Source organism: Temnothorax longispinosus, chromosome 1, assembly GCF_030848805.1.
Source record: "Temnothorax longispinosus isolate EJ_2023e chromosome 1, Tlon_JGU_v1, whole genome shotgun sequence".
In the NCBI taxonomy this organism is placed as follows: domain Eukaryota; kingdom Metazoa; phylum Arthropoda; class Insecta; order Hymenoptera; family Formicidae; genus Temnothorax; species Temnothorax longispinosus.
This window is the reverse complement of record NC_092358.1, coordinates 23,199,644-23,222,193: the sequence shown is the minus strand read 5'-3', so window position 1 is coordinate 23,222,193 and position 22,550 is coordinate 23,199,644. Positions and strand designations below refer to the sequence as shown.

Genomic DNA, 22,550 nt, shown 5'->3' with positions numbered 1-22,550 from the left:
CCCTCATCTTCAAGTCTTGAATTACTTAGCATGGCTGTTGTGCACAACTTCGCATCTGACACTCGCGTGTGTTTTTTTCTTTATTAACTGTATAAATTTGATTTTATTTATCCAGTTTTACCAGAGAGAAGTTCAGGCTTGATAAAGTAACACAAAATAGATATTACAGTAAACAATATTTTATAATATATATTATATGATATACTTGTTTTGTTTTCGAGTAATGCCGTTGGTACTGGAATATATTTTACTCAGCACTTTATTTTCCCGTTTCTGCTTCTGGCTTACTTAACGATTATTGCGCGCAACTGCATCTGACGTGCAACAGAGTTTCATACAAAATTAAGCGACTATATTTCAGAAGAATAAGTTTCGAACGCGCGCACACTCTCCGCACTTACCGCGAGAAAATCTCTCGATATTAAGGAAATAATATTTCGGAAAGAGAAACTTTTCCTTCTGCTATCTTTTCTCTTCCTTAAAATATTTTCCCCTCTGCACGCAAATACAAAACTTTTCTTATGGTCGTCGAACATGGTTCAATGCCCCATGTATATTCACATGTTGATATCTGCCGTTGCTTGAATTTTTAAAGAAAATAACGCACTAATAAATATTTAATTTATTTATATTTAATTATTATTATTTAACAGCACTAAGTTAGTTACATATATTTAGTGTTACATCTTGAATCAACAATTACTTTAGTTGATAATATAATTTATTTGACAATTGTCTACGTGAATAATGTATTAAAATTAAAATAATGACAAATTGCTGTAATAAATTTATTATTGTATGCAAAGAGGAAATAAGCGGACTCGCATGGATAAAGTTTTTATTGCACAGCAATAAATTTTTCACTGATGGTTTGCATTACGCTTCGTTGCCGCCATTATCACGATTATGACTAAAGAAAATCATTTGCAGAACGTTCAACGAGATATTAACGATAATGGCTATCGACTGGGAAAAGTGTTCCAGCACGAAATTCAGTATGTTTGTGACGAAGTGCAATGTCAAACTGTCGAAGCGTTTCACTAACATAACGGTGATTCTTTATTCGACATCTGTAATTATTTTTAGCAGCGGCATTCTCGTAAAACACGCCGATAATGGCATAATCTCCAACGTTTCCACACGATTGCTTCTAGACATGGATTTGCCATTTGACGCTAATCGAAGATTCGTATATGAATCGATCATAATTATTCAGTTTCTTCATTTACTGCTGTGTTCCGACGCAATGGGTTTAATAAATGCTCTACTCATAACTCTGGTAAGTCCTACTGCGCAAAATGTTATTATTAATATTATTAGTATTATCTATTATTATTTGTATTACTTATAAAATTTAATTTTTTGATATTTTATTGATCATAATATAAATATAAATAGATTGACAGAGTGTGCATGTACGTATTGCCTACATTATCAAAAATAGTTTATTAGCAGTTGTGCTGTTTTTCAGATTTTAAAAGATTTTATGCAGCATAAATTTAACCTAGGCATTCAATATTCTTACTTGCGACTTTTATTAAGTACAGCGGTTGAGAGAAACGTATATTTTAGATATTGCATATAAGCGGTCAAATAGATATTCTTCGTAAAAATTTGATGGAAATTTTTTCAAAGGAAAGGAAGCTCAGCCCGAGTTGTTCTATGATAAAAGAAATAATCCAAAAACACAAAAAAATTATCATCTTTTCAGAACATATTGAAAATCTATTTTCGTATGTCGCGTTGGTGATGTTCATATCGGATACTTTGATTATGTGCTTCTTGGGTTTTACAATTGTCACGGTAAGCGGTTTTGATTAATTTTGCGGTTAAGAGAAATATACACTATAGAAATCAGGTATCTGCAGAGTAGAAGAGTATTAATCCGTGCCTTTATTTTTTTATTATTTTATCACTTTTCTCTTGTTCTTATAATATTTCTTAAAATTCTAGTCGATTGGTCGATCCGATGGCTCTGAAAGTATAATCAAGTCTTTCTCATTTTACTTGGTTATGAATATGCAGACGTTCGTATTTTGTCTTGCTGGAGAATACTTGAGCGCTAAGGTTAGACATTGGGACTAATATTGATAAATAAGCAGAATATTACATAATTGTTCCTAAAAGCTACAAGATCCCTTATTTAATAGAGTAAAAGTATTGGAGATGCTGCGTACAATTCCCTCTGGTACGAATCAAATTCCAAAGACAGTCGAATTATATTACTTTTAATAATGAGGTCGCAAAATCAATTAACGATTACAATTGGAAAGATAATGAATTTGTCTCTGGAACAATTTAGCAGTGTAAGTCTATCTCAGACTTATTGTTTTGTACATGAAACATTTCACGGGTTTTATGCTGAAGATTGTTTAGCGAATAATTGTCTAAAATCAATAAAAAATACAAAATGTGTTATTATGTCTTCGTAAAATATAAATAAAATATTACTGTCAATTAATTATTATAATATATACTGTATATTTTTTATTCGATATTTATGTTTATATATTTGTTTTAAATAAAAAATAATATTTGCTGCTATATTCAAATTGTTATATATTAATATAATTAATTTCTACATTAATGTTCGTGTAATACTATAATCAAATAATACTGTTTCAGATTGTCAAGGCTTCAGCTTCTTATATGTCGGTTCTACTTGCAATGTATTGAAGCGAAACTATATTCTATTTACATACATTATTGATAAGCATTAATAGTTTTGGTTATTACTTAGTTGTAAAAATGGACCCCGCAACGGTCATGGGGGGTTTTGGCTCCCAGTCAAATTTGACAATAATGTAGGATAATGTAGTTCATAACATGCTGATAAAAAGTGTCCATAGGCACCAAGCCCAAAAATGGACAGTTTCCGAGATAAAAGGCATTAAAGAGTGGAAAAATGAGAATTTCAGGTTTCAGCTAATGGCAGTTTGCAACGCGGAATGCCATGCTTTCACTAAAACATTTACTTGATTGCTGGATGAATTATACTTATGCACAGTATACGTGTTCACATAGTTAAGTCAATAATCAAACCATACGTAATATAATGTCATTGCATCGAATGACATGTATGCAACATATATAGCAAGCAAGAATCATTTACTTATTTAATGTTAATTTTTGCAATGTATGAAAAGTACAATATAATACTACTAAACCGACTTGTGAATTACAGTTATTATTGTACTTTTCATACATTGCAAAGATTAACATTAAATAAGTAAATGATTCTTGCTTGCTATATATGTTGCATACATGTCATTCGATGCAATGACATATTACGTATGGTTTGATCATTGACTTGACTATGTGAACACGCATACTGTGCATAAGTATAATTCATCCAGCAATCAAGTAAATGTTTTAGTGAAAACATGGCATTCAGCCTGTTGCAAACTGCCATTAGCTGAAACCTGAAACCCTCATTTTTCCATTCTTTAATGCCTTATATCTCGGAAACAGTCCATTTTTGGGCTTGGTGCCTATGGACACTTTTTATCAGCATGTTATGAACTACATTATTTTATATTATTATTAAATTTGACTGGGAGCCAAAACCCCCCATGACCGTTGCGGGGTCCTTTGCGTATGAATTAAAACCGTTGCAATATTATTTATCATTCTCTTTCATGTACGTGCACGTTTGCATGCGTGTATGCGTGTTAGTCGGGAATAAGAATAAAATTCGGAGCTACCAGGCGGTAGATAACTCAAGATATAACTCGAGATATAGATCGATAACTCCAAATACACAATGTTTATTAAATGAACATTTTCTGTCTCACTGCCTGTGTCCCGGGCGAGTAAACTTAGCGCCAGACACTGCCGTATCTCTTGATGAATTTGAAAAATGCAACCCCGTACTGCTTTGACTGTTTTCCTCATCAGATAAGATTGTTCACTTCCTGACAATTTTTCTTATTTTTTCATTAGATTTCCCATTCCATTCAAACATTATATACTTGCTGCGCGCTTGTTGTCTTGCATTTTTAAGCCTCATCGTTCGTTACTATCGCGATCATATCGAGAAAGAAAAAGATGAGACAGAGGAAAGCGCGAAGGTAACGAATTTTGTAAAACTTGTTTTTTTACAATTTTGTAATTATAGATATGTAGTTGTACTCAAACATCTTATGTTCGGTACCAAGAGGATTTTAATGATTAATCGTTTATGGGCAATTGCTTGTGAGGCGCTTTCACGATCCAATCTTTAGCGATACTTCTCCAATATTCGCGATAATCCTCGAAGAAAAAGCTCAAACCCTGATGTTCGATGGTTTATAAATCGTTGATGGAAAAGCTTCTTTCTCGCTACTATAAAAGTAACTGCTATACGAGCAGTTTCTTTATGTTTCTCTATAAAATTTGTTCTTTGTATCTTTATCATTTGATCCAACGTGTCATGCACTATTTTGCGCAGACTGTCTATGTTCACGACATTAATCGTCGCTCTCTGTCAGTATGCTTATATCATAGTGCACTACCATACCGAGAGGCTGATGGATTTTACGGACAATTTAAGCTGCTCTTTGGCGTACAGCCTGTTGCTCTTTATCAGTTCTCTAATCGTTTCGTTACGGCATGATATTCGCGTTTGACGGCAGAAATTGCTTCTATCATATTGCAGATCGTAAAAGATTCGGCGTCATGCGTGTTTGTGTTACACACAATATGTATTGATGCCGTACTACATGCTACTTATATCATCGCGTGCAGAAGGAGATAGTATTTTTACCACTGTCAGTCGTTTACACGATTAAAAATTTTTCTATTCAAAGAGGCAAAGTTTCGCATCAAGTTTACGAGTGTAGACAAGCAGAGGTAACAAAGCATCGATTTACCGAGATACCTGTTCGCGATGGCTTTATTTAGCTTGTATAGTGTACATAAGGACAGAGCTATAAATACATATCGCTTATATTTTAGATCGATGTATTTTACCGAGACAACAAAATGATCAAAATAAACGTGTTCAATTAAAAGAGATTAATCTAATCAAATATACTAGCGTTTTCATAATAAAATCAAAAATCGATTTGGAAGATTCTTAAAATAACTAAACGACATTATATAAAACAAAATTTATTAAGTTAAAAGTGTAGTGTAAAAATAATAAACACAAATAGTGTAATATAGTATTGTGAAGTACTCGCCTCGGTCACAAAATACAATTTCTCGCTGACTCGCATTTTTCTTCGCTTATACCTTCGTTCCGTGACTGTATGCCTGCACCGTCGTTGTCGAACTGCCCGAGATTTCTTGCAAGCACAGTTGGCGCCGCCAACTGATCTTTACACTCGTGTTTCCATCGTGACGAACTCCTACAATACGTCTTAGTCTTCCTCCCTCATGATCCCTCAGCACGGAGGGAATCCCTAGTTACGCTTTCCCCCCCAGCAGCGGAATATTTCAACCTTACGGCAGTAGTTCGTGGAACTGCGCTCCACCTTTCCTTTACCTGTTGCATTTTTAAAGAGGGCATACAGTTGTATTGTAGTCGAAAGTTGGAAAAGAAAAGGACTCTTCCTATAAGTATATCGTCTATGCATTCATTATTTCTAAAATTACAGTTGCAGTTTTTTTTTCTTTTTTTTATGCAATGCAGCGAAATATTTAACAAGTTGTGATTGATCAACGGTCGATGACCATGGGTCGCGCGTTTTGCTGTCGACCTGCGAGCAAGTTTTAGCATGAATAAAGTTATTCGACGATCGCGATTGGTCGGCGAGGCGTTTCTCGTCGTCGCCGAAGAGAAATATGGGGAGGACCACGCTCAGCCGTCTGGTCAGGTTCAGCCTTCATATTTACGGTATATGGCCGTATGTACCGTCAACTGTGGTGTTCAGATTGTACTGGATCATAGCGCTGAGCACGGCTCAAGTCTTTCAATATCGATACGTAGTGATGAACATTCATATGGACGACTTCTCCAAGTATATGGATGGTGTGAGCAGCGCAATGACGTCTTCTTTATTCTACATTAAGCTCATTATCCTTTGGATTTATCAACCGTAAGGCGTATTTATGGAATATCATAATCGTATCATGTTACTCGTATCATTATTAGCACTTGCCAGAACTACCAATCAGAAAAGTATCAAATAATAATTAATCGATCCTTGATTTTATTCAATCAGTTTGATTATGAGAACTGAGAGTACACACATGACTGCGTGTTATGAGTTGTCTGTTATTTATAATACTTTATAAATAACAGCGTCATACAAAATATCATAAAATATTAACGTCAAAAATTCAAAATTAATTTAATTTATGATAGACGAGTGTGAAAAAGAACATTAACGTGAATGGTGCGCCCAATCTTCCGTAGAATATTTTACGATCTATTGCAAATGATGTCTGCGGATTGGCAAGATAGCACTTTGAACCGCTGTAGCTCGCGCGTAATGATAGACGGGGCAAATCTTGCACGTCGTACCTCGAGGTGGATTATCGGCATGCAAGTAGTCGCCGTATTTTTATACAGCGCCGGTGTACTCGCCGCTAACGCAAACAGTCCCGAGGCATTAGAGCCGTACGCGCGAGATCTCATTCTGACGATGGAGCTGCCATTCAACATTAGCACAAATTTTATTTACACGACAGTTCAATCCGTTCAATTTTATCATCTGTTTTTAGTCGCCTGCGGCATTACGAATATTAATTCCCTTCTCGTCACTTTGGTAAGCTTAAATGGCGTGTTACGTTTGCTCAAAGTTAAAATGAGACGAAATTTATTTTTAATTTATTTCAATTTGATCTTATATCTGATAAGATCGTCTATAATATAAATTTTAAATTAAATATATTACGTATATGCATTAATAATATTTTATATTTTATGTAAATTATTTGCTAAATTATTTTTTATATTTTTTTCCGATATCTTTAAAAATGACTCAAGAGATAATTTTTAATTCCTTGAGAGAGAAAGATTATTAAGCTATAACCTTAGATAATTCACGTCTGTGGTCAAATCGATATTCTTCGAGAATCGTTGACAAAAATCTCCAAATGTACAGCGGATTCGACGGACAAATTTACATTGCGATCGTTGATTATTAAGCACCAGCGTATTATTATATTTGCGGAAAGTATTGAGACTCTTTTCACGTACATCGCATTTATGATGCTTTTATCAGACACGATCATCATATGCTGTTTAGGATTTATTATCGTTACCGTAAGTAGCAAATCCAAAGTGACGTTTGCTTACTTATAAATATAAATATTGCGTACCGGATTAAAAGACTGTTGATAATTATTAACACTAAAGATGTCTGTAGAAGTATCGTGTATGTGTAATTAACTCATACTAAATTACTGTTCGCGTACATGGAAATTTCAGTCGCTCAACTCGCCTAATGTCGCAGCAATTTTGGTAAAGTCAGTGTTATACTACATTACGATGAACGTCGAGGCATTCATATACTGTTTTAGTGGTGAACATCTGAGCGCCAAGGTTAGCTCCAAGAGAAAAATGGCAGTTTCATTAATTCGCAGATATCTTGATCCTGTATTTTTCTCTTTTCAGAGTAAAATGATTGGAAGTGCGGCGTATGATTCTCTCTGGTACGATTTTCCAGTAAAAGAAAGTCGAACTATATTGTTCCTCATTGTCAGATCGCAGAAAAGTTTGACGATCACGAGCGGAAGGATCTTCGACCTCTCTTTGGAGAGATTTACTAGCGTAAGATTTTACTTAGGGGAGATCGGGGCACCATGAGCCACACAAATTCAAACTCTGTAAAGTATCTTTAAATATAAGATTTTTTGTCTCATTTTTTATTTAAACAGTTAAAGCACAATGTATATTTTAAAGTTTATTTAGCATATTCGATAAATATTGATTAGTTTTTGAGAAAAAAATTAAAACACATTTTTTGAGATATGACCCAAGGTGCCCCATGCCCGGGGCACCATGGGTCTGTCACTGGGGCACTATGGGTCACACACAAAAACTAGATTTATTCATTCAAGAAGTAACGAAATATTACAAAAGTTGAAAATATATTTTATTTTATACATTTTTTATCACACTGTTTAGGTTTTTACAATATTATTTTCTGGAAGAAAAACTTACCTATTTCTGACATGTTTTCTTTGATCAAAAATAACATTTTACGGTATTTATGCATAAAAGGGGCCTCCTCTCCGATTTACTTTATTTTTAAATATGTTGTTGGGGATGTCTTCCCGAGTCATTTCATATATACATATATAAGAGCCGGACTCAAATAGTTTCGGAGATACAGGCTGAGAAAGGATAAAAATAATAAATACAAAAATAAACGTTTGATGATGATTTATTCAACACTATCATTAGAAATCTCAAAATTTTCAACTATTGCATCGCTAATTACGAATATGATAATGAAAATTAGCGCTAAGGTCATTTTCCGGTACGGAACCTCTCTCTAGTATGGACCTCGCTTTACAACTTAGCATGTACTTGTAAGCAAAACTCCCAATGGGAGATCCAGGAGAACGTAGCCCCCCGACGGAAGCAGGGGGTGGAACCCCCCGAAAGGGGGTCCAGAGGGCGAAGCCCTCTAGTAAGTGTGTCACATTGTTGTGAGCCTTTCGACTCACGAGACTCCTAGAGATATCATTGCCACTTTTGACTAGAGAGGATACGGCCTTAGAGGCGTTCAGGCATAATCCCACGGATGGTAGCTTCGCACCACCGGCCGCTCGACCGAGTGCGTGAACCAAATATCTGAACCTGCGGTTCCTCTCGTACTGAGCAGGATTACTATCGCGAAGCCTCCCCGACTTTGATATAACATTTTTCTATTGCAAAAGCACCATCATTTATTACAAAAACAAGACTTAATTTGGTAGAAAAAAGTGTCGTGAAACAGGCGTTTGTACTGTTAGTAGGGAGGGTGGTTGTGAAAAGAAGGACAGCGCCTTACCTTGCGTAAGGGTCTTGCTAATCTTTCTTGTATCCATTATTTTTAGTATATTGTAGACTCATCTATTTAGTAAGACGAAGATTTAATAGATATACACATCTGACATGTCGGGTGAATGGAACGTCCTATCTTGCGTACGGGGCCTTGCTAATCTTTTCAGTATCAATATTTTTAGTCGGTAGACTTATCTATTTAGTAAGGCGAAGATTTGTTAAATAATTTGTTAAAGCAGAGAGTAGTTAGTATATGAAAAGTACATATTTATATGTACAATGAATAGTAGTGGGAGTGGATCTTGTTTTGCGTGGAGAGTACTGTTCTATATAGGTTTGTAACTTTCCACGTATAACGAATTATCTTTTCTCAGCTTGTATCTCCGAAACTATTTGACTCCGGCCTTTATATATATATATGAAATGACTCGAGAAGACATCTCCAACAACATATTTAAAAATAAAGCAAATCGGAGACGAGGCTACTTTTATGCATAATTACCCTTTCTTTATTAATAACTGTAAGGACGTCTTTTTACTTGTTTGGTTTTCTCTTCCGTGTCTCATTTTTCTTTTCTTCTTGTTTTTTTCTTTTTTTTTACTAAGCTTTTCTTCTCCGGAGAATTAGTCAAAATTTTGCTGCTATTCTGCTGTCTACGTTTTCTAGTTCCATACTGATGTATTGCCTTTGGCTAGCCTCTAATTTCTGCGGGACTTTTAAACTGGTTTGGGACCTCATCAGCTACTTCTTTTTCTTGTGCTGTTGACTGTAAATCTTTATCTATCAATATCCTCGATGGCGTGCATATAGGTTAATGTGTGACCCATGGTGCCCCAGCATTGAGTGTTCCATATGGTGCCCCGAATGCACTTAATATAGAAAACGGTGAAACGTAATAAAAAAAAAAGTGATATATGATTATCTGTACTGTAGTAAAATGGCAAAAGATGCTAGAAAGTTACACTTAATTTTTAGTACGTGTATATTTTACTACAAAAACAATATTAAAACGTTTCTAAATGGTTAAAAAGTTATTTACGCATCATGAAAATCATTTATGTCACGTGCGTCTCGAGACTACGGACTTTGATGACTGTCACCTAGATATGGGCAACGAAATAACTGTCACATGATACTAGTTGAATCACCCTAAACATTCTGGATTGCCCTAAACCCCTAAACAGTCAATGACCCATAGTACCCCGTGACTCATGGTGCCCCGGTCTCCTCTATACATATTTTTTGCATTTGTTTGCTTTGTAACGTTACGTAAAATTCAAATATTTTTAACAAGCTTTATCATATATGATAATTATTTTTTAAAGGTTTTAATTAATATTAAAGAAATTTTCTATTTTTTTATAGTAACAATAGACAAAACAAAATTCATTATTCTTATTTTTTAATTATTAACGAAATTCACTATTCTTATATATTAATTATCGAAATAACTTAAGTTGCAAAAATTAACATGGCTATGTTTACACCGCATTAAATTACAAACAGCTTCATATAATTTCCGTTGGTTATTATATTGTAATTTAGTTATATTTCTTTTCATATTACTGTATTATTTAATTTCCGAATATTCCATACATATATGTGATATGGATTATAGATCATAAATAATAATATTTCAGGTAGTAAAGGCATCGTTGTCGTATATATCTGTACTTTTGGCGATGTACTGAAGACGAGTGATGTATTGATAATAGTTGTAACTATAACATGAAACAATAGTAAATAAAAAATATGGTAAATATTACTACTTCTTCATCTCCCACGAGTTGCGACTAGTTTGAACCATTTTACTATTTGCATCTCCTTTCGCACAAAAAAAGAACTATTATAGGCATAATTGCAAAATAAAAAATTATGACGAAAAACTTTCTTGTTTTGGACTTCATGATAACTATTGATAAAACAAAATCCACTTAAATCCTTTTTTCCCAAAGCTTTCAGTTGATTTATCTATGGTGCAAAGGCAGTACTGTAAAACAAACATTTGCAATTTTGCTTTCTTTTGACATTTACAGCCCGCATCTTCAAGTCTTGAATTACTTAACATGGCTGTTGTGCACAACTTCTAATCGGGCATTCGCAAATGCTTTTTTTATTATACTGTACTGATTAATCGTGTATGCCCAATTGCTTGCAAAGCGCTTTCGCGTTCCAATCTTCAGCGATACTCCTCCAATATTCACGATACTTCTTGATCAAAGAAAGAGCACTGATGTTCGACGCTTTATAAATCATTGATAGAAAAGCATCATTCTCGCTGCTGTAAAAATAACTGCTACGCGTACAGTATATTCCTCTATAAAATTTGTTCTTCGTATCTTTAGCATTTAATCCAACGTGCCGTGCCTCGTTTTGTGCAGATTTTACTGGTTCACGACATTAATCGTCGTTTAAATTTGTCAAGATGCTTAATTACATCGTAGTAGTCTACTATACCGAGGGGCAGAAAAAAATGGATTTGACGGACAATTTAAACTGCTCTTTGGCGTACAGCTTGTTTCTCTTTATCAGTTCTCTAATCGTTTCGTTATGGCATGATATTCGTGTATGACGGCAGAAATTGCTTCTATTATATTGCAAATCGTAAAAGCTTCGGCGTCATGCATGTTTGTGTTACACACAATGTATTGATGCCTTACCGTATGCCACTAATAACTTCGCGTGCAGAGAGAGAAAGATATTTTCACCACCGTCAGTCGTTTACACGATTAACAATTTTTCTATTCAAAGAGGCGGAGTTTCGCATCAAGTGTACGAGTGTAGACAAGCAGGGATAACGAAGCATCGATTTACCGAGAAACTTGTTCGCGATTCTTTTATTTAGCTTGTAGTGTATAAGGCCAGTGCTATAAATTAATACATTGCTGATATTTTAGATCGATATTTTACCGAGACAACAAAATAATGACCAAAATAAACGTCTTTAATTAAGAGAGATTAATTTAATCAGCGTTTTCACATTAAAATAAAAAATTAATTTGGAATTAAGATTCTTAAAATAACTAAACGACATGATATAAAATAAAACTTATTACGTTAAAAGTGTAGTGTAAAAATAATAAACACAAATAGTGTAATGTAATATTGTGAAGTACTCGCCTCGGTTACAAGGAACAATTTCTCGCTCTGATTGCATTTTTCTTCGCTTATATCGTCGTTCAGTAACTCATCTGTATGCCTGCACCGTCGTCGTCGAACTGCCCGCACTTTCTTGCATGCACAGTTGGCAGGCGCCAACTGTGATCTTTACACTCGTGTTTCCATCGTGACGAACTCCTACGATACGTCTTAGTCTTCCTTCCTCATCATCCCTCAGCACGGAGGAAATCCTTAGTTACGCTTTCCCCCCCCCCGCCCCAGCAGCGGAAAATTTCAACCTCACGGTAGTAGTTCGTGGAACTGCGTTCTACCTTTCTTTTACCTGTTGCATTTTTAAAGAGGGCATACAGTTGTATTGTAGTTGAAAGTTGGAAAAGAAAGGGACCCTTCCTATAAGTATATATATTGTCTATGCATTTATTATTTCTCTTTTTTTTATGCAATGCAGCAGAAATATTTAAGTTGTGATTGGTCAATAGTCGATGACCATGGGTCGCGCGTTTTGCTCGCGACCTGCGAGCAAGTTTAGTATGAATAAAGTTATTCGACGATCGCAATTGGTCGGCGAGGCGTTTCGCGTCGTCACTGAAGAGAAATATGGGAAGGACCACGCTCAGCCGACTGGTCAGCTTCGGTCTTCATATTTACGGTATATGGCCGTATGTACCGTCGACTGTGGTGTTCAGATTGTACTGGATCATAGCGCTGAGCACAACTCAAGTCTTTCAATATCGATACGTAGTGATGAACATTCATATGGACGACATCTCCAAGTATATGGATGGAGTGAGCAGCGCAATGGTGTCTTCTTTATTCTACATTAAGCTCATTATCCTTTGGATTTATCAACGGTAAGGTGTATTTATGGAATAATCATGTTACTCGTCTCATTATTAGCACTTGCCGAAACTACCGATCAGAAAAGTATCAAATAAAAATTAATCGGTTCTCGATTTTATTCAATCAGTTTGATTATGAGAACTGAGAGTACACACATGACTGCGTGTTATGAGTTGTCTGTTATTTATGATACTTTAATAAAATATTGACGTCAAAAATTCAGAATTAATTTAATTTATGATATCCGAGTGTGAAAAAGAATATTAACGTGAATGGTGCGCCCAATCTTCCGTAGAATATTTTACGATCTATTACAAATGATGTCTGCGGATTGGCAAGATAGCACTTTGAACCGCTGTAGCTCGCGCGTAATGATAGACGGGGCAAATCTTGCACGTCGTACCTCGAGGTGGATTATCGGCATGCAAGTAGGTGCCGTATGTTTATACAGCGTCGGTGTACTCGCAGCTAACGCAAACAGTCCCGAGACATTAGAGCCGTACGCGCGAGAGCTCATTCTGGCGATGGAGCTGCCATTCAACATTAGCACAGATTTTATTTACACAACAGTTCAATCCGTTCAATTTTATCACCTGTTTTTATTCGCCTGCGGCATTCATATTATTAATTGCCTTCTCGTCACTTTGGTAAGCTTAAATTGCACGTTACGCGTGCTCAATGTTAAAATGAAACAAATTTTATTTTTAATTTACCTCTTTCAATTTGATCTTATATCTGATAAGATCGTCCATAATTGAAATTTTAAATTAAATATATTACGTATATGCATTAGTAATATTTTATATTTTATGTAAATTATTTGCTAAATTATTTTTTATATTTTTCTCCGATATCTTTAAAAATGACTCAAGAGATAATTTTTAATTTCCTGAGAGAGAGAGATTATGAAGCTATAACCTTAGATAATTCACGTCTGTGGTCAAATCGATATTCTTCGAGAATCGTTGACAAATGTCTCCAAATGTTCAGCGGATTCGATGGACGAATTTACATTGCCGTCGTTGATTATTAAGCACCAGCGTATTATTATATTTGCGGAAAGTATTGAGACTCTTTTCACGTACATCGCTTTTATGATGCTTTTATCAGACACAATCATCATATGCTGTTTAGGATTTATTATCGTTACCGTAAGTAACAAGTCTAAAGTGACGTTTGGTTACTTATTAATATAAATACGTTTTGTGCTTCATCTTTTTTGACTGGTTTTCCGTCTTCTTCACTCTAATACTCCTCCTTACCTTCGACTTACCATGCCGTTAACGCCCCAAATACTCGTTACCCCGACCTTTTTTCATTTTCATTGCATCACTCTGCCAAGTTTCGCGCTTCTTTCTCCTACTGTGCAGTCAAATATTTCAACGACTTTCCCTCTACCATAAGATCCTTAACCTCTTTGTCTTCTTTTCGTACAGCTGCATCCACCTTCATTTCATCGACTGCATTTCCTGCCAGAAATGCATCTCAACCTGCGCATCACTGATTGCTTGCACGATATGTCGTGTCTGCTAACGCGCACACGTGCGAGTGTGTGTGCGTGCGTATATATCTATGTGTTACTGTGCGTATTGTAAGTTCTGCGACGAATGTGTTGTACGACAAAATATTATTCTCGTGAGCGAATCCATCGTTTTTTATATTATATGTTTTTTTTATATTATATGTTTTATATATTGACTTACACTGTCTTCACTGGTAGGCTTAGTAACAACATCGTGTTGATGCCTCACCATTTGCGTGCACTCATTATTTATACTCTCTATAACTGTATCCTCCACTAAGCATCGCAATAAATTAAATTAAATTAAATTAAAAAATTAAAAATATTCCGTACCGGATTAAGAGACTGCTGATAATTATTGACACTAAAGATGTCTGTGGAAGTATCGTGTATGTGTAAATAACATAACTCATACTAAATTACTGTTCGCGTACATGAAAATTTCAGTCGCTCAACTCACCTAATGTCGCAGCAATTTTGGTAAAGACATTGATATACTACATTTCGATGAACGTCGAGGCATTCATATACTGTTTTAGTGGTGAACATCTGACCGCCAAGGTTAGCTCCAAGAAAAAAATGGCAGTTTTATTAATTCGCAGATATCTCGATCCTGTATTTTTCTCTTTTCAGAGTAAAATGATTGGAAGTGCGGCGTACGATTCACTCTGGTACGATTTTCCAGCAAAAGAAAGTCGAACTATATTGTTTCTCATTGTCAGATCGCAGAAAAGTTTGACGATCACGAGCGGAAGGATCTTCGACCTCTCTTTGGAGAGGTTTACTAGCGTAAAATTTCACTTATACATATTTTTTTTGCATTTGTTTGCCTTGTAACGTTACGTAAAATTCAAATATTTTTAACAAGTTTTATCATGATAATTATTTTTTAAAGGTTTTAATTAATATTAAAACAAAAATTTTCAATTTAGTAACAATATACAAATTAAAACAAAATTTATTATTTTTATTTTTTAATTATTAACGAAATTCACTATTCTCATATATTAATTATCGAAATAATTAAAATTGCAAAAATTAACATGGCAATGTTTACACCGCATTAAATTACAAACAGTTTCATATAATTTCCGTTGGTTATTATATTGTAATTTAGTTATATTTTTTTTCATATTACTGTACCTTATACTATTTAATTTCTGAATATATATATATATGTGATATATGGATTATAGATCACAAATAATAATATTTCAGGTAGTAAAGGCATCGTTGTCGTATATATCTGTACTTTTGGCGATGTACTGAAGACGAGTGATGTATTGATAATAGTTGTAACAATAAATCAATAGTGAATAAAAAATATGATAAATATTACTACATCTTCATCTTCCACGAGTTGCGACTAGTTTGAACTATTTTACTATTTACATCTCCTCTTTGCACAAAAAAAGGATTATACGCGTTAATGCGAAATAAAAAAAATTACGACGAAAAACTTTCTTGTTTTGAACAGTTATTGATAAAACAAAATCCACTCGAATCTTTTTTTCCCCAGTGCTCTCAGTTAATTTATCTATGGTGAAAAGCAGTAGTGTAAAACCAACTTTGCAATTTCGCTTTCTCTTGACATTTCCAGCCCGCATCTTCAAGTCTTGAATCACTTAATATGGCTGTTGTTCACAATTTGTCATCTGACATTCGCATGTGCTTTTTTTTTATTATACTGTATTGATTAATCGTGTATGGTCATTTGCTTGCGAGGCGCTTTCGCGTTCCAATCATCAGCGATACTCCTCCAACATTCGCGATACATCTCGATCAAAGAAAGAGCACTAATGTTCGACGCTTTATAAATCAGTGATAGAAAAGCTTCTTTCTCGCTGCAATGCTGTGAAAATAACGAGTACAGTAGGGGGAGTCCGGGAGACTTGACCATAGAGGAGAGTTGAACCACTTCAAATATCTCGTTCAAATTTTGAACAAAGAGCTCAATCCGAGCACGTGACAATATGACGCTTGGTAGTGCGTTTCGACTGTGAGTGAGACAAACGTGTTTTAACGTGCTCGGATTGAGCTCTTTGTTCAAAATTTGAACGAGATATTTGAAGTGGTTCAACTCTCCTCTATGGTCAAGTTCCCGGACTCCCCCTATGTTCCTCTATAAAAATTGTTGTTCGTATTTTTAGCATTTGATCCAACGTGTCGTGCCCCGTTTTGCGCAGATTTTACTGGTTCACGACAACATTAATCGTCGTTTAAATTTGTCAATATGCTTACATCGTAGTGCACTATTATATCGAGGGACTGAGAAAAATGGATTTGATGAACAATTTATACTGCTCTTTGGCGTACAGCTTGTTGCTCTTTATCAGTTCTCTAATTGTTTCGTTGCGACATGATATTCGCGTATGACGGCAGAAATTCCTTTTATCATATTGCAAATCATTAAAGCTACGGCGTCATGCGTGTCTGTGTTACACACAATATATTGATGCCTTATCGCATGCTACTTATATCTTTGCGTGTAGAAAGATACAGTACTTTCACCACCGTCAGTCGTTTATACGATTAACAATTTTTCTATTAAAAAAGCCGGAGTTTTGCATCAAGTGTACGAGTGTAGACAAGCAGGGGTAACAAAGCATCGATTTACCGAGATACCAGTTCACGATGACTTTATTTAGCTTGCAGTGTATAAGGCTAGTGTTATAAATTAATACATCGCTGATATTTTAGATCGATATATTTTACAGAGACAACAAAATAATGACCAAAATACACGTATCCAATTAAGAGAGATTAATTTAATCAGCGTTTTCATATTAAAATCGAAAATTGACTTGTAATTAAGATTTTTAAAGTAACTAAACGACATTATATGAAATAAAACTTATTACGTTAAAAGTGTAGTGTAAAAATAATAAACACAAATAGTGTAATATAATCTTGTGAAGTACTCACCTCGGTTATACATAAGGTACAATTTCTCGCTCTGACTGCATTTTTCTTCGCTTATACCGTCGTTCTGTAACTCGGTATTCGGCCTGCGCTGTCGTTGTCGAACTGCCCGAGCTTTCTTGCAAACACAGTTGGCGGGCGCCAACTGTGATCTTTACACTCGTGTTTCCATCGTGACGAACTCTTACGATACGTCTTAGTCTTCCTTTCTCATGATCCCTCAGCACGGAGGGGATCCCCAGTTACGCTTCGCCCCCCTCCCTAGCAGCGGAATATTTCAACCTCACGGCAGCAGTTCGTGGAAGCTGCGCTCCACCTTCCCTTTACCTGTTGCATTTTTAAAGAGAGCATGCAGTTGTATTGTAGTCGAAAGTTGGAAAAGAAGGGGACCTTTCCTATAAGTATATTGTCTATGCATTCATTATTTCTAAAATTACAGCTGCAGTTATTTTTTTTCTTTTTCTTTATGCAATGCAGCAGAAATATTTAACAAGTTGTGATTGGTCAATGGTCGATGACCATGGGTCGCGTGTTTTTCTCTCGACCTGCGAGTAAGTTTTAGTATGAATAAAGTTATTCAACGATCGCGATTGGTCGGCGAAGCGTTTCACGTCGTCGCTGAAGAAAAATATGAGGAGGACCACGCTCAGCCGACTGGTCAGGTTCGGCCTTCATATTTACGGTATATGGCCTTACGTACCGTTGACTGTGGTGTTCAGATTGTACTGGATCATAGCGCTGAGCACGGCTCAAGTTTTTCAATATCGATACGTAGTGATGAACATTCATATGGACGACTTCTCCGAGTATATGGATGGAGTGAGCAGCGCAATGACGTCTTCTTTACTCTACATTAAGCTTATTATTCTTTGGATCTATCAAAGGTAAGGAGTACTTATGGAATAATATGCAAATCATGTTACTCCATCGTCTCATTATTAGCACTTGCCGAAACTACCGGTCAGAAAAGTATCAAATAATAATTAATCAGTCTTCGATTTTATTCAATTAGTTTGATTATGAGAACTGAAAGTACACACATGACTGCGTGTTGAGTTGTCTGTTATTTATGATACTTTAATAAAATATTGCCGTCAAATTCAGAATTAATTTAATTTATGATAGACGAGTGTAAAAGGAACATTAACGTGAATGGTGTGCCTAATCTTCCGTAGAATATTTTACGATTTATTGGAAATGATGTCTGCGGATTGGCAAGACAGCACTTCGAACCGCTGTAGCTCGCGTGTAATGACAGACGGGGCAAATCTTGCACGTCGTACCTCGAGATGGATCGTCGGCATGCAAATCGGCTCCGCATCTTTTTACAGTGTCGGTGTACTGGCTGCTAACGCAAACAGTCCCGAGACATTAGAGCCGTACGCGCGAGAGCTCATTCTAAAGATGGAGCTACCATTCAACATTAGCACAGATTTTATTTACACGACAGTTCAATCCGTTCAATTTTATCACCTGTTTTTAGTCGCCTGCGGCATTACAATTATTAATTCGCTTCTCGTCACTTTGGTAAGCTTAAATAGCGTGTTACGCTTGTTCAAAGTTAAAATAAGACAAATTCCATTTTTCATTTACTTATTTCAATTTGATCTTATATCTGATAAGATCGTCCATAATTTAAATTTTAAATTAAATATATTACGTATATGCATTAATAATATTTTATATTTTATGTAAATTATTTGCTAAATTATTTTTTATATTTTTCTCTGATATCTTTAAAAGTTACTCAAGAGATAATTTTTAATTTCCTGAGAGAGAAAGATTATGAAGCTATAAACCTTAGATAATTCACGTCTGTGGTCAAATCGATATTCTTCGAGAATCGTTGACAAATGTCTCCAAATGTTCAGCGGATTCGATGGACGAATTTACATTGCGATCGTTGATTATTAAGCACCAGCGCATTATTATATTTGCGGAAAATATTGAGATTCTTTTCACGTACATCGCATTTATGATGCTTTTATCAGACACTATCATCATATGCTGTTTAGGATTTATTATCGTTTCCGTAAGTAACAAATCCAAAGTGACGTTCGGTTACTTATAAATATAAATATTGCGTATCGGATTAAAAGACTGTTGATAATTATTAACACTAAGATGACTGTGGAAGTATCGTGTATGTGTAATTAACTCATACTATAAATTACTGTTCGCGTACATGGAAATTTCAGTCGCTCAACACACCTAATGCCGCAGCAATTTTGGTAAAGACATTGATATACTACATTTCGATGAACGTCGAGGCATTCATATACTGTTTTTGCGGTGAACATCTGAGCGCCAAGGTTAGCTCCAAAAGAAAAATGGTAGTTTCATTAATTCGCAAATATATCGATCTTGTATTTTTCTCTTTTCAGAGTAAAATGATTGGAAGTGCGGCGTATAATTCTCTCTGGTACGATTTTCCAGCCAAAGAAAGTCGAACTATATTGTTTCTCATTGTCAGATCGCAGAAAAGATTGACGATCACGAGCGGAAGGATTCTCGACCTTTCTTTGGAGAGATTTACTAGCGTAAGATTTCATTTATACATATTTTTGCATTTGTTTGCCTTGTAACGTAACGTAAAATTCAAATATTTTTAACAAGCTTTATCATGATACATATCTTTTAAAGGTTTTAATTAATTAATATTAAAACAAAAATTTTTTATATTTTTATAGTAACAGTATACAGATTGAAACCAAATTCACTATTCTTATATATTAAATATCGAAATAACTTAAGTTGCAAAAATTAACATTGCTATGTTTACACCGCATTAAATTACAAACAGCTTCATATAATTTCTGTTGGTTATTGTATTGCAATTTAGTTATATTTTTTTTTATATTACTGTATTATTTAATTTCTGAATATTCTATACATGTAATATGGATTATAGATTTCAAACAATAATATTTCAGGTAGTAAAAGCTTCGTTGTCGTATATATCGGTACTTTTGGCGATGTACTGAAGATGAGTGATGTATTGATAATTGTTGTTGTTACGTGGTTAACTATTTTGGAGGTCTGGGAAATGGAATAAAGCTTGTTCTCTTTATTGCACACACAAACGTTATTTTATTGCAAATGGCGATATATCGATATCTTGTCTTGCCGGGACTCGTGGGACTAGTGCGTGTTACAGCAGCCTTTAATAGGGAATAGTGTACACAAGTGTATAATGTGCAAGTGCACTTCAACTCAGCTTAACTAATTAGAATATAAGAGCGCGAGATACAAAAAATAATAAATAAAATGATATATAAAAAAGATACAGAAAAATTATAAATAAAACTTTTATTTGTTACAGTTGTAACAATAATATAAAGAATAGTGAATAAAATATAGGGTAAATATTATTACTTCTTCATCTCCCACGAGTTGCGAGTTTGAACTATTTTACTATTTGCATCTCCTCTCGCACAAAAAAGAGATATTATATAGTCGTTAATGCGAAACAAAAAATTACGACGAAAAACTTTCTTGTGTTTGACTTCATGATACTATTGATAAAACAATATCCACTCGAATCCTTTTTTCCCAGTGCTTTCAGTTGGTTCATCTACGGTGCAAAGGCAGTACTGTAAAACAAACTTTTGCAATTTCGCTTTCGCTTGACATTTCCAGCCCGCATCTTCAAGTCTTGAATTACTTAGCACGGCTGTTGTGCACAACTTCTCATTTGACGTGCTTTTTTTATTGCTGTATTGATTAATCGTGTATGGTCGATTGCTTGCAAAACGCTTTCGAGTCCCAATTTGCAGCGATACTCTTCCAATATTCGCGATACTTCTCGATCAAAGAAAGAGCACTGATGTTAAATGTTTTATAAAAATTATAAATTATTGATAGAAAAGCTTTTTTTTCGCTGCTGTGAAAATAACGAGTACAGTATGTTCCTTTATAAAAATTGTTGTTCGTATCTTTAGCATTTGATCCAACGTGTCGTGCCCCGTTTTGCGTAGATTTTACTGGTTCACGACAACATTAATCGTCGTTTAAATTTGTCAGTATGCTTACATGGTAGTGCACTACTATATCGAGGGACTGAGAGAAATAGATTTGATGGACAATTTAAACTGTTCTTTGGCTTACAGCATGTTGCTCTTTATCAGTTCTCTAATTGTTTTGTTGTGGCATGATATTCGCGTATGACGGCAGAAATTACTTCTATCATATTGCAAATAATCGTGAAAGCTTCGGCATCATGCGTGTCTGTGTTACACACAATGTATTGATGTCTTACCGCATGCAACTTATATCTTTGCGTGTAGAAAGATATAGTACTTTCACCACCGTCAGTCGTTTACACGATTAACAATTTTTCTATTCAAAGAGCCGGAGTTTTGCATCAAGTGTACGAGTGTAGACAAGCAGGGGTAACGAAACATCGATTTACCGAGGTACCTTTTCGCGATAACTTTATTTAGCCTGTAGTGTATAAAGCCAGTGCTGTAAATACATCGCTGATGTTTTAGATCGATGTATTTTACCGAGACAACAAAATGCTGACTAAAATAAACGTGTTCAATTAAGAGAGATTAATTTAATCAGCGTTTTTATTTTAAAATTGAAAATTGATTTGGAAGATTTTTAAAATAACTAAACGACATTATATGAAATAAAACTTATGTTAAAAGTGTAGTGTAAAAATAATAAACACAAATAGTGTAATATAATCTTGTGAAGTACTCACCAATTGGTTATACAAGGTACAATTTCTCGCTCTGACTGCATTTTTCTTCGCTTATACCGTCATTCTGTAACTCTGTATGTCTGCACCGTCGTTGTCGAACTGCCCGAGCTTTCTTGCAAGCACAGTTGGCGGGCGCCAACTGTGATCTTTACACTCGTGTTTCCATCGTGACGAACTCCTATGATACGACTTAGTCTTCCTTCCTCATGATCCCTCAGCACGGAGGGGATCCCCAGTTACGCTTCCCCTTCCCCAGCAGCAGAATATTTCAACCTCACGGCAGCAGTTCGTAAAAGCTGTGCTCTACCTTTCCTTTACTTGTTATATTTTTAAAGAGGGCTTACAGTTGTATTGTAGTCGAAAGTTGGAAAAGAAGGGGACCCTTCCTATAAGTATATCGTCTATGTATTCATTATTTCTAAAATTATAGTTGCAGTTATTTTTTTTCTTTTTTTTTGTGCAATGCAGCAGAAATATTTAACAAGTTGTGATTGATCAATGGTCAATGACATAGGTC

The 22,550-nt window shown here is 35.1% G+C and overlaps 4 protein-coding genes and 1 long non-coding RNA gene across 11 annotated transcripts in view; 4 read left to right on the top strand and 1 right to left on the bottom strand.

Annotated features, from left to right (window-relative positions):
* LOC139819248 (uncharacterized) overlaps nucleotides 1-22,504 on the bottom strand; it is a 71,286-nt gene extending 48,782 nt beyond the window's left edge. For 2 of the 6 annotated variants that reach the window (XR_011733649.1, XR_011733651.1), the window contains exons 1-4: nucleotides 22,034-22,173; nucleotides 18,026-18,200; nucleotides 17,329-17,652; nucleotides 5,163-5,467 (exon numbers count right to left, since the gene is read on the bottom strand). This is a non-coding gene — a long non-coding RNA (uncharacterized lncRNA). Of the gene's footprint in view, nucleotides 1-5,162; nucleotides 5,468-12,041; nucleotides 12,364-17,328; nucleotides 17,653-18,025; nucleotides 18,201-22,033 lie in introns of all 6 variants that reach the window. The other 4 variants (XR_011733650.1, XR_011733645.1, XR_011733644.1 and 1 more) reach the window with 4 other exon arrangements.
* LOC139819183 (odorant receptor 10-like) lies at nucleotides 256-2,774 on the top strand. 2 transcript variants are annotated; one of them, XM_071788389.1, is made up of 6 exons: nucleotides 256-995; nucleotides 1,087-1,279; nucleotides 1,636-1,803; nucleotides 1,954-2,067; nucleotides 2,151-2,306; nucleotides 2,626-2,774. In XM_071788389.1, the coding sequence occupies exons 1-6, from the start codon at nucleotides 907-909 to the stop codon at nucleotides 2,674-2,676; spliced, it is 771 nt and encodes a 256-aa protein (XP_071644490.1). In that variant the 5' UTR covers nucleotides 256-906; the 3' UTR covers nucleotides 2,677-2,774. The 2 variants fall into 2 exon arrangements, with proteins under 2 accessions (XP_071644490.1, XP_071644484.1); XM_071788383.1 differs by having other exon boundaries at nucleotides 646-995; nucleotides 1,573-1,803; nucleotides 2,626-2,773.
* Nucleotides 5,585-11,119, top strand: LOC139819064 (odorant receptor 22c-like). The gene is made up of 6 exons (XM_071788215.1): nucleotides 5,585-6,020; nucleotides 6,341-6,692; nucleotides 6,965-7,192; nucleotides 7,358-7,471; nucleotides 7,544-7,699; nucleotides 10,562-11,119. Exons 1-6 carry the CDS (start codon nucleotides 5,767-5,769, stop codon nucleotides 10,610-10,612), a joined length of 1,155 nt encoding a protein of 384 aa, XP_071644316.1. The 5' UTR covers nucleotides 5,585-5,766; the 3' UTR covers nucleotides 10,613-11,119.
* Nucleotides 12,469-15,741, top strand: LOC139819048 (odorant receptor 22c-like). The gene is made up of 6 exons (XM_071788195.1): nucleotides 12,469-12,892; nucleotides 13,177-13,528; nucleotides 13,805-14,032; nucleotides 14,851-14,964; nucleotides 15,037-15,192; nucleotides 15,622-15,741. The coding sequence occupies exons 1-6, from the start codon at nucleotides 12,639-12,641 to the stop codon at nucleotides 15,670-15,672; spliced, it is 1,155 nt and encodes a 384-aa protein (XP_071644296.1). The 5' UTR covers nucleotides 12,469-12,638; the 3' UTR covers nucleotides 15,673-15,741.
* LOC139819043 (odorant receptor 13a-like) lies at nucleotides 17,760-21,994 on the top strand. Its single transcript, XM_071788180.1, has 6 exons — nucleotides 17,760-18,209; nucleotides 18,501-18,852; nucleotides 19,130-19,357; nucleotides 19,524-19,637; nucleotides 19,710-19,865; nucleotides 20,259-21,994. The coding sequence occupies exons 1-6, from the start codon at nucleotides 17,956-17,958 to the stop codon at nucleotides 20,307-20,309; spliced, it is 1,155 nt and encodes a 384-aa protein (XP_071644281.1). The 5' UTR covers nucleotides 17,760-17,955; the 3' UTR covers nucleotides 20,310-21,994.
* Nucleotides 22,505-22,550: the final 46 nt, after the last annotated feature.